The 15541-nt window shown below is 42.2% G+C and overlaps 1 protein-coding gene across 1 annotated transcript in view; it reads right to left on the bottom strand.

The window, feature by feature from the left end:
* The window catches only part of parp14rs3 (poly(ADP-ribose) polymerase family member 14-related sequence 3), a 61605-nt gene that overhangs the window by 12857 nt on the left and 33207 nt on the right, over window positions 1–15541 (bottom strand). Inside the window, exons 15-20 of the mRNA XM_078227969.1 lie at window positions 12716–12778; window positions 10757–10933; window positions 9038–9204; window positions 7884–8007; window positions 5171–5233; window positions 540–716 (exon numbers count right to left, since the gene is read on the bottom strand). Coding sequence (XP_078084095.1) covers window positions 540–716; window positions 5171–5233; window positions 7884–8007; window positions 9038–9204; window positions 10757–10933; window positions 12716–12778 — 771 coding nt within the window. The remainder of the gene's footprint in view (window positions 1–539; window positions 717–5170; window positions 5234–7883; window positions 8008–9037; window positions 9205–10756; window positions 10934–12715; window positions 12779–15541) is intronic.

A 15541-nucleotide genomic window follows, 5' to 3' on the forward strand; every position in this document is an offset into this window, starting at 1 on the left:
AATTTTTTGGGGAGAATTCCGCCCAATATTTTCCATATTTCCAGATATTTTTGTTATCTTTTTTAAAAAGTAGAAGGGTAAATCTTTGGGTCCCGCCTGCTACAGGAATCATTGCTGGTGAGGGGGCGGGGGGCGGAGGGGGGGGGGAAGAAAATCTGATGGACCATTTGGGTGGATGTGATTGCAGTGGGAAGGGTTATGTTATAATTGACTTCTGGAATCTGCAGCTGAGGAAAACAAACTCACAATAAATAGGAATCTTGAATGTATTTATCAGCAAAAATTGTCATTCAAACTTGTGTTTTGCCGGGGTATGTAACAATCTGACCCTATAGTTATTGCACCATCTTATACTATGGCCGAAACTTTCTGGCCGTTCACGCTGGCAGGGTCTTCTGGTCCTGCCAACAGTACACCCCCGCCCCAGGTTTTCCAGCACCGAGAAACACGCCACGGGGAGGCCAGAGAATCTCCCCTATATGTTTCCTATAATACATAAGGTACTCAATATACCACATACATATTGTACTAAAACTTACCTGTTCCTAGTGCCGGGAAAGAAACTGAACTTATTTTTAGCTTTTCACATTTCTTCAGAACTTTGCCAACAGATCCTTGTGTATTTTTCATTTTCATCCAGCCAGCCAAATGTAGAATGTATTTTACTTGAAGACTTCCTGCTTTTGTGCTTGTAACACTATCACTGCTTTGGACTCCTGTGGTAAAATAAAGAGAAGTCTGTGTGAAATGATCTGTTTATTCATACTCGCTGCTTTTTACCTGTCAACCAATTCTCAATCAATACTGGCGTATTTTCCCCAATCCCATGTGCTCTAATTTTATTTACTAACCTCCTGCTGAAAATCCAAGTACGCTACATCCAGTGATTCCGCTTTATCAATGCTGCAAGTAATATCCTCAAAAAAACTCCATCAAGTTTGTCAACCATGATTTCCCTTTCATGAACCCATGTTGATTCTGCCCAATTTTACCATTCTTTTCCAATTGCCCAGTTATTACATGCTTTGTAATAGATTCCAACAATTCCCTACCACTTACATCAAACTAACAGGTTTGTAATTCTACATTCTCCCTCTTTCTGCCTTCCTAAATAGTGGGGTCACATTTGCTACATTCTCGTCCATGTGAACCCTTCCAGAATCTATGGATTTTTAAGAGAAGGCACCAATGCACCCACTAGATCTCGATCCACCTCCTTCAACACTCTGGGATGAAGCTCATTTGGTCCAGGGGATTTATTAACCTTCAATCCAGTTAACTTTTCAAGTACTACCCCTTTACTGTTGCTACTTTCTTTTAATTCCTCTGTTTCACAAGTCCTTTGGTTGTCTTGTATTTCTGGGAGATTTTGTGTATCTCCTTCTGTGAAGATAGGTGCAAAGTAACTGTTTCTCTACCATTTCCCTGTTCTCCACTATAAATTGTCTTATTCCCATCTGTAATGAGCCCTTATTTGTCCAAGCTAACCTTTTCCTTTTCATATACCTAAAGAAGCTTTTACAATCTGCCTTTATGTTCTTCCTTAGTCTCCATGCATCTTGGCTTTTCCCTTAATCTGTTTCTTGCTAATCATTTGCTGGGTTCTAAATTGCTCCTAATCCTCAGATTTACCACTTTTTCTTGCATCTTTATAAACCACCTCCTTTGATCTTTGACTTGTTAAGATCTAGAACTCGAGAAATCTCCTTGCCTGTACTCTATGTGTTTAGCTACAAGTAGTTAAAAAAGACTTGCTAACCAACACAGGCTGCAATCTCCTGATAGGACGGTGAGTGAGATGTGGAAGAACAAAGAACAAAGAACAGTACAGCACAGGAAACAGGCCCTTCGGCCCTCCAAGCCTGTGCCGCTCCTTGGTCCAACTAGACCAATCGTTTGTATCCCTCCATTCCCAGGCTGCTCATGTGACTATCCAGGCAAGTCTTAAACGATGTCAGCGTGCCTGCCTCCACCACCCTACTTGGCAGCGCATTCCAGACCCCCACCACCCTCTGTGTAAAAAACGTCCCTCTGATGTCTGAAGGGTTATAAGGCCTCCACCTCTAACTTCAAGGTCTTGACAGGGGATAGATAGGGTGGTGATAATGATATTAATGCTGATACTGTAATAACGATAATGTTGGAATAGCATTAAGACAGTAAAATTAGGTAAATGCACAAGACTAATACCGATGTTTAACTTGAAGTCAACTAATGGAACTCTATCATCATGTGATTGAGACTTGCTGAGGGTTGGAGGATGTGTAGACTAAGAGTCTGGTATAAACAGGATTAATGTGGGGCTGCATACAGTCACTAATATAAGAGAGCACATTGACCTAGGGTCAATGTGATGTTGAATAGAGATGTGTTAAGATCTAGATAGAGATAGCTCCTTGCTTGTATACTGTACGCGTAGTTATAAAGATTTGCTATTAACATACAGAAGGCGGTGGAGACTTAGTTAACAGACACATTTTGTCACCAACACCATATAACAATGGATGAGAGAGGCCATTCAACCCTCTAAATTCACCTATCCCAAATAACACCAATGCCTCCTGAGTTCAGCATCCAACTCTTTCTGAAATAATTTGACTGACTTCACCTTCACCTTCAACTGGCAGTCTATTCCTGATGCACTATCAATTACGACGCGAAGACTTCTGAGAGTGAGGGAAAACTAATAGGCTTTTATTCACTGAGAACAGGAGCACACCCTTGTAGCTGACCTGGTCTGAACTGAGGCAAGGAGGAGGGACCATCACCTTTATACCCCACTCTGGGTGGAAAGGGAGGGGTCTCAGGTGGAAAGGGAGGAGTCTCGGGCCAGATGCAGCATGGGTGTGTCCAGGCACATACATGTAGTAACAGTGGTTCACCACAATTCCATTCATTGAGGACAATGGGGGCCTCACCTGCTGCTGGAAAGCTGACAAGAGCTCCACTGTGCCACATTTTGAGCACCAGTCAGACACTTAACTGGATAGTGGCATGTCTTCCCCGAGAGAGTAGGTTTCACCGACTGAATGCAACGCCACCAGGAGAGGGTTGCAACAGGACAGAGGTTGGCTCTCAGCAATACCCCTCCCCTCATACTTTCTGATTCTCTGATGCCAGGTTCCTTGATCAGGATCGCATATCCTTTGAATGATTGGCCCTGACCCTCTGGGAAGCTGAAAGCAACTCCCTACTGGTTTGTTTGTCATGTTCTCCCCTGGGGAATCCCTCACCTGATTTCACATTAATACCAGCAGAGGTGAGATGAAGCATGTAAATAGCCATTAATTGTCCACTTAAATGCCTCAATCGACAGTGAGGTGGAAAGTCCCTGTCATCGACTTAATCGGGATGGAGTTGGGAAAGCGATGGGATCTCCACCTGCAAATTTTGATTAAATACCCTCCCCACCACCAAACACGACATTAGATTCCACCTTCTTTGTGTGAAGGAGCATTTTCTGATCTAAGTCCTTAATGACCTCTTAGCAGTTTGAATCTGCCTCTCATATCTTATTCTTGTATGTTTACTTTAAGTTATATTCCAGAACTGCTATTTCCATTTAACTTCATTATTCCCACTGTACTGATTTCGCTCAAATGCCTCCTTTGATGTGCCACAGCTCAGTGTAAAACCAATGAAATTAGCCTTGTGCTTCCTCTCTGAACTGTCTCCAACTCTTGTACACAGCCCTGTGCATTAGCCAGAGCTGCCGTCAGGGCGCTGTCTGATCAGAGCAGTGTATGGTTTGATCAGAACTTCCTCTGACTTACAGTCTGCTGACTTGTCTAATTGTGCATTGGTCACACATGTTCAGCAGAGAAACCCCAAGATTCTGAGATCTCTTTCACCTGCATCCTCAGCTATGTTCACCATGATTAATGAAGCACATGCCTTGTCGTTTTTCCCTCCCATGCGTGATAATGTCCATCAAATTTCATCCATCATTGTTTGGTCCATATAAAAATTTCAAACGGAAAATGCTCCATTAGGCAAACAAAAAAATTACACTGGAAAGATGTCAGTCACTGTTTCTGCTTCAGAATAGCTTTAGCTGCTGTTACTAAGTGAAGGAGGAAATTTTCCAGAAAACCATATTTGTATCATTAAACATATTTTTATTGGACTAATTGGCACCACTCATAATGGGCCAACAATGCAGAGGGGCACCCCCGGATGGATATTCGATCGGGTCTCCCCCTGCACAGCTGAGAGACTCACGAATTTCAGAAACTACGGAAGATCCCTAATCTGCCTAGCAACAGCGCATAGCTGCATTTTAAACTGGCCAAGGAAGATCAAGATCCCTATGAAACGAGACAGAGAGTGGGTTATCAAAACCAAGCTATCACTGAAATATTACCAATTCGGCCAAGGCAGACATAAAAATCTGATAAACTAAGAGATAAGGATAAAAGGTTAAGAATGAAATACCCCAGACACCCAACAGGACAGGATGACATTAACACTCAATCTCACAAGCAGGAAACACAGACACGGAACAATAGGATCAATTTAAATAAGAGGACACATAGAGATAGTAATGGGAAACGCATTTAGACACCGGGGCAGGACCAAGTAATCCCATTAACACGAACACACACCATACAAATGCTAATCCATGAAACTTCCTAGGGACTTTTGAAACTGACAGACCACTTTATACATTGTGTAAAAAAAGGCATAATCAAATGTTCCCGCGCGAATTTTGGATCCCTATAAAGATCCAGAGCTGATGTGATTTAATTGAGATCAACGTGGCCAAGCCACTGTTTCTGAGCTGGCTACGGGGGTCTCCCTGGGATCCCAGTAATTGTACAATAAAGACACGCTTTGAACCTTGATTTGCGACTCAACTTCTATTCTGCACTGGTAAGGGATATTTCCCTACAACACTAAGCTTATTAACTTTCATTTCAATTAATGTTTGAAGTACCAACCTATATTACATCAAAACTTTTAATTTTACCCAAGCTTTCTGTGTTTGAAGGAACAATTATTATGTTGATTACAGCTCATCTCAAAATAATTTAAGAATATCTTCTGAACTTTGAACTGGTTAAAATTTAACTTTGCATCCATTATCTTCTGACAAGCGACGGCCACACCTATTATTGTTCCACAAAGCGTTATTCTGAGCTTGTATTTGTCCACATGCAGGGTTACTCACCCAGTTGATTGCACTCATCCACAACTGACTGGTCAGCAGCTTTCAGAATAGCACCAGAAACCCCTGCAAAGTAGATAAATTAGTTACTGACACAGAAAGACAACTCCCAATTTGACAAAGAACTGAACGTTTGTACTGAAGATCTGTAAATTTCAGCAGATCCTTAAGGCTGAATAATGTACCTGAATACTGCCATGCTGTTTTACCACATCAGTTATGCTGTGTTGATATAACGGACAGAATTTTCCCATCCCCCGCCTGCCACAGGAATGGTAGTGGGCAGGACCTGGGGCGGGATTTTCCGGTCTTGGGGCGAGCGTGGCCGGAAAGTCCCGCCTAACATTTTTTTAAAATCTCATGGCACATCGGTTTCCAATGAGGGCATGCATCCAGTTGTTTTGCTGGAATACCTGTTGGAAGTGTGCTTGTGAGGACATCGGGTGAGGACAGCTGCGAAGCCCTCATGGTATAATAGCTTGTCAACACTCGCTGTCAAAGATCACAAGCAATAAAGCTCACTTTGGACTAAACGGGAGGTTCCCCTGGAACTGCAACCCAGCAAAGACACATGCTGGAAGGGAACACTTGAGGAGGGGAGAAAATTCATAAAGAAAAATACGGTTGACCATCTATGAAATCAATTAGCTACATCGTTCAATGTCTTCACAGTTCAACACAGTTGAAAGCACATTTTAAGATTCTGTCTTGGTGGTGAACTTTAAATGGGTTTCTGGAAACAAATCCTTTCAAACATTATTGCACATGATTATTTGTCAGGTTGAATCAGTTGGCAGCAATCTCACCGGACTTAGAGGGTTTTATACTCTCTACGATGAACGGGGGATGTTTTGGGTAGGTTGAGAGAGTAAAAATTCAAGAAGGGTAAAAAGTGACCCCATCTTGCTGTGTACACAGCTTTTCCAATTCCTCCGTGGCCTCACTCCTCCCAACCCGATGAGGAGTTTAGAGGAGATGTGCGAGGTATGTTTTATACACAGAGGGTGATGAAGGTCTAGAACATGCTGCCTGGGGAAGTGGTGCGAATACGTACGATAGTGGCATTTAAGGGACAACTAGACGAAAACATGAACAGGATGGGAATGGAAGGATATGGGCTCCGTAAGTGCTAAGGGTTTTAGTTTAGGCAGGCATCATGACCAGGGCAGGCTTGGAGGGCCGAAGGGCCTGTTCCTGTGCTGTACTATTCTTTGTTCTTTGTTCTATCTCCTCCAGCACCACAACTTTCCTCGTATCTTTTAAAATATGTGTGTGATTCACCCTCACTGGGGACTTCATTTTTTTTGAGCTTCTTTGTTTATTCAATACGTACCCTTGCTTATTTTAAATATACTTATCTTATTGTAGCGGGAATTGATTACAAAAGTAAGGAGGTTATGCTTCAGTGTACAGGACTTTGGTGAGACCACATCTGGAGTATTGTGTACAGTATTGGCCTCCTTATTTAAGGAAAGATGTAACTGCATTAGAAGCAGCTCAGAGATGGCTTATTAGATGAATACCAGGAATGAGCAAGTTGTCTTATGAGGAAAGGTTAGAGAAGCTAGGTTTGTATCCACTAGAGTTGAGCAAAGTAAGATGCAACTTGATTAAAACCTTTAAGATCCTGAGGCGTGTTGACAGGGTGGATCTAGAGAGGATGTTTCCTCTTGTCAGAGAATCTAGAACTAGGGATCACTGCTTAAAATTAAGGGACCGCTCATTTAAGATAGAGATGAGGAGAATTTTTGTTCTCAGAGGATGGCGAGTCTCTGGGACTCCCTCAAAAGGCAGTGGAAGCAGAATCTTTGAATATTTTAAAGGCAGAGCTAGATGGATTCCTGATTAACAAAGGGGTGAAAGGTTAGCGAGGGTAGACAGGAATATAGGGTTGAGGTTATAATCAGATCAACGGTGATCTTATTAAATCGTTAGCTTTGTTGGCTTTGGCACTTTTTCAGTCGAGCTTTTATTCCTCAAACAAAGCCACCTGCTTTCGGAATTTTGATCTAATTAGTCAAGCGTTTCCAATTATCTATCTTGGCTTATTCATTCCCCATACTTCTACGATTGACTTTCACCGGAATTCTACCACCCCGTCTGCCATGGAATTGGAGTGGGCGAGGGGCAGACCACGGAAATGTCCATTGACCTCGGGTGGGATTTTCCGGTCTCGCTCAAGCGAGGCGGTAAAATCCTGCACTATGTTTAAGTTTAAAACTCTAGTAGCAGATATAACCACATCATTCTTAAACTAATCATAGTATCACCAATCTTCCCCAGATGATCCTTTATTACCAGATGACTGTGTCATTTTTTAAAAAAAATAAAAAAGCCTGTTTTCCAGTTGGCTCCTAGGCATTTTATTCTAGAAAATTGTCTTGAATGTATTTTCTAAATACATCTTCTAAGCTACTCTTTTCAATTTTGTTTCTCCAAATCTTATGAGGATTAAATTCCCCACTGGTTATTGCTTTACTCTGACATGCTCCTTTACAGCCCTGTTGTATATGCTGTACAGTGCAGGTGAAGTGAAATTTCAGCCATGATCTTACTGAATGATGGAGAAAACCAGAGGGGCCCCAGACCCACTGCTGTATTCCTCGTCATGTTGTTATAATACTCCTGTGAAGTACCTTGAGATGATTTAAGGGTCATTAATAATGCAAGTAGTTGTTGTTAGAGAACTAATGAGTGAACAAACATTAGCACTCACCCTTGTCTCGGTTAAGGTTGGTGTTTGTGAGGTTTACAATCGCGTCAGTCTGTTCTTCTGTGATGTCACCTTGCACAGCTATCACCTTTACTTTGCCAATCTTTATTTCTATGGAGTTCGCTCGCTGAAAGCAAAGATGTTGAGCATTAAGAATTTTAGCATTCTTTCTGTACTGTAGGGATTCTATGATTCTATGATTTCCTTTCCAATGCACTTTGTTCTGGCCAAGGGACTAAGCACTCAGTCTGTTCCTGGGTTTCCACTAATGGAAGCACACAACTCAACTTGGGCGGCACGGTAGCACAGTGGTTAGCACTGCTGCTTCACAGCTCCAGGGTCCTGGGTTTGATTCCCGGCTCGGGTCACTGTCTGTGTGGAGTTTGCACATTCTCCTCGTGTCTGCGTGGGTTTCCTCCGGGTGCTCTGGTTTCCTCCCACAGTCCAAAGATGTTCGGGTTAGGTTGATTGGCCAGGTTAAAAATTGCCCCTTAGAGCCCTGAGATGCGTAGGTTAGAGGGATTAGCAGGTAAATATGTGGGGGTAGGGCCTGGGTGGGATTGTGGTCGGTGCAGACTCAATGGGCCGAATGGCCTCCTTCTGCTCTGTTGGGTTTCTATGATTTCAATTTTAACTCACTGATAGCAAAGTGAACAACTGGTCCATCAGGAAGTGGTGGATCTAAACGGCTAGGCCTCATTAACCTTCTGACTTCCTGACCAATATCAGGTGGTATGATGCTGTCACTGAGGGCCCCGGGGGAACTACTGCTGTCACAAGGAATCTCCACGATGAAAGGAAACAAGGATAGGGGAGAATCAAAGTTTACTTTAAGACTTAGAGAAACACTTCTGATCCTCTTCACCGACGACAGAATTGGAAAATCTGTTAAAAATATAACTTGCTCGGGCTCTTTCTGGCCTTGGCTCCTATTCCCAGATGCTGTGGCTGATGCTGATGAAGAAGCCATTAGTTCTCTTCCACTCAAGCCTCAGCTTAAAATAGAAGGTTGGGTCCAAATGACCCATCTGGGCCGGGGCAGGTAGCCTTGCCAGTTAAGGGACAGGAAAGGAATGTGTAAGTTTCCCAAACTTCATTTTAAATGGCCCTCTGCCTGGTTTCATTATAATGCTGTAAAATGGTGTGGCTCCTCCTACCTGTTGTGATTTTCGCTGGAAGACATCAAGAAAAACATCGTACACTTTGCGATCAAAGACAACAATGTAAATGAGTCTGATAGCCGATGGTTTGTTTTGTGATAAATGATTTCCAAATCCAGTCAACATGCTTTCAATAGCGTCCTGTGGTTTCATTCCTCCCAGACCTGCAAAAGGAAATTAAAATGAGACCAGGTGAGGATCTAATTCACTGTTAGAAATATCTTTGCTCAAATTATTGAGCGGGGTTTTACGGCCTCGCTCGTCCCGAAACTGTAAAATCCCACCTGAGGTCAACAGACCTTCCAATTGCCCGCCCCTCGCCCGCTCCGATTCTCGTGGTGGGCAGGGTGGTAAGATTCCAGCCATTGACTTGTACTGCCAGTATCACATTCAAAGAGATACTAATTTGGAAGCTTATTTGTCCATTTATTATTGTGATTTGCAAACTGTTGCATTTGACTTTTTAACCATAACTAACTGTAGTCATTATTTACTGATTTAATCTATGTATAAATCTGGGATCACTTATCAAACTGTGTCCTGAACGATACTTATATTTATGACTTTGTGTGGGATGTGCAGCTCTGCTAACAAGTTGTAATGACTTCAATCAGGTCATTGAGGTTGGCCTATTGGAATATGAACTCCCTAATTAAGGAGTCCAACAAAAGATTCCCTGGTGAAGGAGTCAATTGATGGGCCAATCAGGGAGTCTTTTCTTTGTATTTAACCGGGAGTGCCAGTTCCTCTGGCACTCCTGAAGGTAGACTGCTGACTGATAGCACTCTGTGTACTGCTGTTGGAATTATAAATAAAGGGATTTTGGTGAAGGGACTTCTGCCTCCGAAGACTTATTACACAAGTCAAGGTAGAATCTACTGGTGGGACTCCAAATGCTCAAGGGGTCAGGAGCTCATGAGCGTGTGGTATCAAAATTGCAGTCTTCTCCTGATTCTGAAACCTCTGGTACGGTTAGAAATTGCTGGCAGGATTGGGGGTGGGATCAGGGAAGCAGGCTGCCACCAATTAATGGCTCATTAAGTTCCTTTTGGACCTTGTTAAAGGGCTGGAGCATTCTGGAGTGTGATTTTGGCGAACTCGAACAATCTGATATGTGTCAGGAAACAGGTGTCGGCTTTGCCCAAAGGCAAGTGCCTCCAGTGCCAGTGAAAGTTATTGGGCCTTTGGGTAATCTGTGCTGGAATGGAACTTATCTGGCCCTGTTGCCCTCATTCCCAATCATTTATCTGCTGTGGTCTTCTGATATGCTGCTTATTCTCTTCTGTAAGTTAGTCGCAGGATCCAATATGACTGATGTCTGCCTATGCCACTGTGAGCAAGCAGCAGCTCCCTTTTCCTGGAATCCTCAGTGCTGAGCTTGCTTCCTGCCAAATTAGGGCATTTACATTGACAAATAGTTTTGCATGAGTGACGCAGGGAGAATCTGGTCTCAAACAGGTTGGGCGTATTTAAACAATGATAGAAAAATGCTAATATGGTTTCTACCCTAGATGGGTGGGAACCAGATGATATCTGGGTGCAGTGGCTGGGAGGATTCCAATGGGGTTTCATGCCAGCGTTGAACACAGTAAACCTCTCACCTACGATTCTCCGACCCCCACACTACCCTAACGCGATCCGCACTGGGCGTGACACACCGGAAAACTGCAGCCTATGACTCTGAGATGAAAACCCTGCTACTCTGACAGCAGTTACCTGTTCCGAGTGCAGGGAACGATACTGTGGTAATCTGATTTTTTTCACATTCCTGCAATACTTTTTCTACTGAGGTTGTTATCAGAGCAGGTTTAGTCTGACCGACCATATGAATGATGTAATCGCAGGAGAGGTTCCCACTTCCGGTAACTACAACACCATCACTAGGCTGAGAACCTAAAGAGATCAGAGACATAAAGTTAAATAAAAGTTATATTTATTTTCTCTCCCTATGAAATTTTAATAATTTAAATGCATTTTATTAAACATCTTCTACAACCGCATGCTTGGAAAATAATTATTATACTTTTAGCTTTACTTTAAGTATATAAAAACACAGCTGATTTTAAACAAATGAAGTCACCAAACAGATCCAAATGCCAAGTTCAATTAAGGCTGTATATGGTGACACCACTGTATATGGAGCCCACACTGGTATAAGTGATTGGGATTGATTTGATGCACATTATTTGCATGAAACTATCCCCCACTTACTGCATATTGCTGAATAAATCACCCGGCTTTTATCCAGGTTTTGTCATGAACTATGGGCATTAGAAACAAGACTCCCATTTACGTCACAGTTTTAATAGTTCAGGATGTCCCAAAGGCAGTATTCTCATATCTACATTTATAACATGTCAAATAGTGACAAATCTGGTCCATAGGCAAGAGCCACAAGTGATTTCATAGGTCAGAATTCCTATTTAATTCCAGCAAGAGTGGGCAGGATTAAGAAACCTCCCCCCCTGTCTGTCTTCCCGCAAAAGTTGTTTTGAAAGACCTGCCTGCAAAAAAAATGCTTTCAAAGGAATACATCTCACTGGTTTTCTATTTATCACTTTCATTTCTGGTTCAAAGCTGCTCTTCTATGTGAATGAGTAATAAACCTCAAAAATTCACAGAACCCCTACAGTTCAGAAGGAGGCCATTCAGCCCATCGAGTCTGCACTGACTCCCTGACAGAGAGCCTGTCCATCTAACCAAGCCCTTTCCCCCACCCTATCCTCGTAACCCCACACACATTTACTATGGCTAATCCATCTAACCTACACATCTTGGGACACAAGTGGGCAATTTAGCCTGGCCAATCCACCTAACCTGCACATCTCTGAACTGTTAAAAAAAATTGTCACTGTAAATGACTCGACCTGTGGAACAATTGCCTGGTAGTTTAACGTCCTATGAAAGGAAATGGTAGGTCTGAAGTTAACCATCATTTGAAATGATGAGCGCACAGTGCAAATCACCCAGAAACAAGAAATGAGTTCCTTGTTCTCTTAGACCGTGCTATCCCAGTTTAACTTGTGTATTAGATGTTGCCTCGGTTCACGGGAATCTGAACCTTAACAATGGAAGCTGATTACTTTAATTGGGAATGAAAAAGTCTTAATTGTGATAGGTTATCAGAGTATATTGTGATATTTCTTGAACATTGAGGGCAGCCAGAAGACAACAATCGGAACAGTGGCCATTCCTGGTAAAGTCCCACATCTTCATGGATCATTTTGGATCTGCTTTAACTGGAATTAAATCCTTGGCAGCAAATGAAAGAAGAATTCCCGAAACACCCAGCTGGTCAGGCAGCTTTTGTGCAGAGTCGGTTAGCATTCCAGATTCTGAATCATGAACTTTAGTTTCATTCTCTGTAGATGCTGCCTTAATTGCCGAATAGCTGGTTTCAGTGGTCCAAGTGTGAATCTTAGCTCCTGACGAAGACTGTGACTAATTCTATCTAGTTGGAGCACTCAACCATCACCAGGTCCTCATGACCAATGCCAGAGGATAAAACCCTGCTCACCCTGCCTTCAATTAGATTCATAAGAGTAAAAATTGTAATCATTGGAGATTGTTGTTATAAATTAATATGTCTCAAAACTGCTCAAATTTCCAGTCCTCTGCAGTTTTTAAAAAAATATAATGCACATCTATACATATACATATATATCTGTAACTTACCCAACTTCTTGCACTCATCTGTGACAGTGCTGCCGGCTGCTGCAAATATTGCTCCAGAGACACCTAAAAAACAATCACACAACAAAAATTGTGGTTATCTAATTCATTTCTAATTATGACAAGTAACTTTGGACAAGTTTTCTGCCTGATATCCAGCATCAAATCTCAAAACATGCAGCCTTTCACTTTTGCACTTATTGAATGTGTTGTTATTGCAAAGAAATGAAAGTAAAACACTGGAATGATTTAACGTGGAAACTCCACTGAGTTTCTAATTTTAGCCTGAGGAAAGGTGGGGACTTTCCCCAAAACATAGGAACATCCCCAAAATGTGCAATAGAAAATTGAAAGAGTCATCTCCAGGATAGGTAAGTACCTCCTGTCATCCAGCTCATGGCGGTATCATCTCAGCCGCAGTGGATATGCCATATAGTAAGACAATGGCAAAGTGGCAATGTCACTGGACTCGTAATCCAGAGGCTGAAGCTAATGCTCTGGGGACACGGGTTCAAAGTCCACCAAATGCAAATAATAAAATCTGAAATTGAAAGCTAGCTGCATAAATGGTGGCCATGAAACTGCCATTGATTGTTGTAGAAACCCATCTGGTTCACTAATGTCCTTCAGGGAAGGAAATCTGCCATCCTTAACCAGTCTGGCCTACATGTAACTCCAGACCCGCAGCAAAGTGGTTGACTCTGAAATGTTCAAGTGAGACTTTCAATTAGAGATGGGCAACAAATGCTGGCCTTGTCAGCAACACCAACATCCCATGAAATAATTTTTAAAATCCTGAGATCATGATGAAAAATGTTGTAAATAGAACAATAGAGTTAGATTTTAAGAGCAAAGGTAAATGTAACAAATAGCCGGAGAGAACTTTTCCGACAACTCCATATTAACCACAGTATTGAGCAGAAATCTCAATAATTTTGTTCTATTTAAGTAAAATATTCCATCACTCCAACCCTCCTCTCTATTTACTTTCTAAATCTTGACAATTTCATAAGTGCAACTGCAGTAATTGCAAAACTAAGTCCATTAACATTCCAGGGAAAGGCCATCCATCTTAACTTAAAGTAGCAAATGCAACCATTAGTAACAGTTTCATACTGACAGCCACAGATCCTAGTGAAAAATAATATTTTTCTCATTGAATACAGACAAGGGGATATTTGGCAATGGTTAAGGAAATTATGATCTATTCATTTCTAGTTAACAAGAAGCACTTTGCTGTTTATGAGAAGATCTCTCTAACTTTATTCCTAATTCTTTCACTGCTCGGGTACAACGCCCCACAATACACATTTTAATAATATACACTCTGCCACCTTGTGATCAACCTCAAGTCGAGGTTTCAAATATTTCAATATCAGGAGTATAAAAAGAAACAGCTCTTATAGATTCAAATTAGAACACTACCTCACAGGCAACTTTCAAAGTTGAAATACCAGTTCGCCAATTTCCCTTCCCTTTTTTAAAAAACTTCTTCAAATCCCATTTCGCTTAATGGAAGTGTTAAGTTCCGTATGTGTTTGGATATTCCTTAACTGACAAAATTCACCAAATCAATTTCATTACAGGACTGAATGTGTTATGAATGACTGAATGACTAATGATAAGTGGAACTTTTTCAAGGAACAAATACTGCGTGTCCTTGATAGGTATGTCCCTGCCAGGCAGAGAGGAAATGGCCGAGTGAGGGAACCATGGTTCACAAAAGAGGTGGAATGTCTTGTCAAGAGGAAGAGGGAAGCGTATGTTAGGTTGAGAAAACAAGGTTCAGTTGGCTCGATGGAGGGTTACAAGTTAGCAAGAAATGAGCTGAAAAAGGGGCTTAGGAGAGCTAGGAGGGGGCATGAGAAGTCCTTGGCAGGTCGGATCAAGGAAAACCCCAAGGCTTTTTACTCTTATGTGAGGAATAAAAGAATGACCAGGGTGAGGCTGGGGCCGGTCAAGGACGGCAGTGGGAATTTGTGCATGGAGTCAGAAGAGATAGGAGAGGTGATGAATGAATACTTTTCTTCGGTGTTCACCAAGGAGAGGGGCCATGTTTTTGAGGAAGAGAGGGTGTCACAGGCTGATAGGCTGGAGGAAGTAGATGTTCAGAGGGAAGATGTACTAGCAATTTTGAATAAACTGAAAGTTGATAAGTCCCCCGGGCCTGATGAAATATATCCTAGGATTCTTTGGGAGGCAAGGGATGAGATAGCAGAGCCTTTGGCTTTGATCTTTGCGTCCTCACTGTCCACGGGGGTGGTGCCAGAGGACTGGAGAGTTGCGAATGTGGTTCCTCTGTTTAAGAAAGGGAATAGAAATGACCCTGGTAATTATAGGCCGGTTAGTCTTACTTCGGTGGTCGGTAAGTTGATGGAAAAGGTCCTTAGGGATAGAATTTACCACCATTTAGAAAGATGCAGCTTAATCCGGGATAGTCAGCACGGATTTATGAAGGGCAAGTTTTGCCTCACAAATTTGATAGAATTTTTTGAGGAGGTAACTAAGTGTGTAGATGAAGGTAGTGCAGTTGATGTCATAGACATGGATTTTAGTAAGGCGTTTGATAAAGTCCCCCACGGTCGGCTTATGAAGAAAGTAAGGATGTGTGGGATAGAGGGAAGTTTGGCCGATTGGATAGGTAACTGGCTATCTAACAGAAGACAGAGGGTGGTGGTGGATGGAAAATTTTCGGACTGGAAACCGGTTACCAGCGGAGTGCCACAGGGATCAGTGCTTGGTCCTCTGCTATTTGTGATTTTTATAAATGACTTGGAGGAGGGGACTGAAGGGTGGATCAGTAAATTTGCTGATGACACCAAGATTGGT

The sequence above is a fragment of the Mustelus asterias genome, chromosome 14 (assembly GCF_964213995.1).
Source record: "Mustelus asterias chromosome 14, sMusAst1.hap1.1, whole genome shotgun sequence".
NCBI lineage: Eukaryota > Metazoa > Chordata > Chondrichthyes > Carcharhiniformes > Triakidae > Mustelus > Mustelus asterias.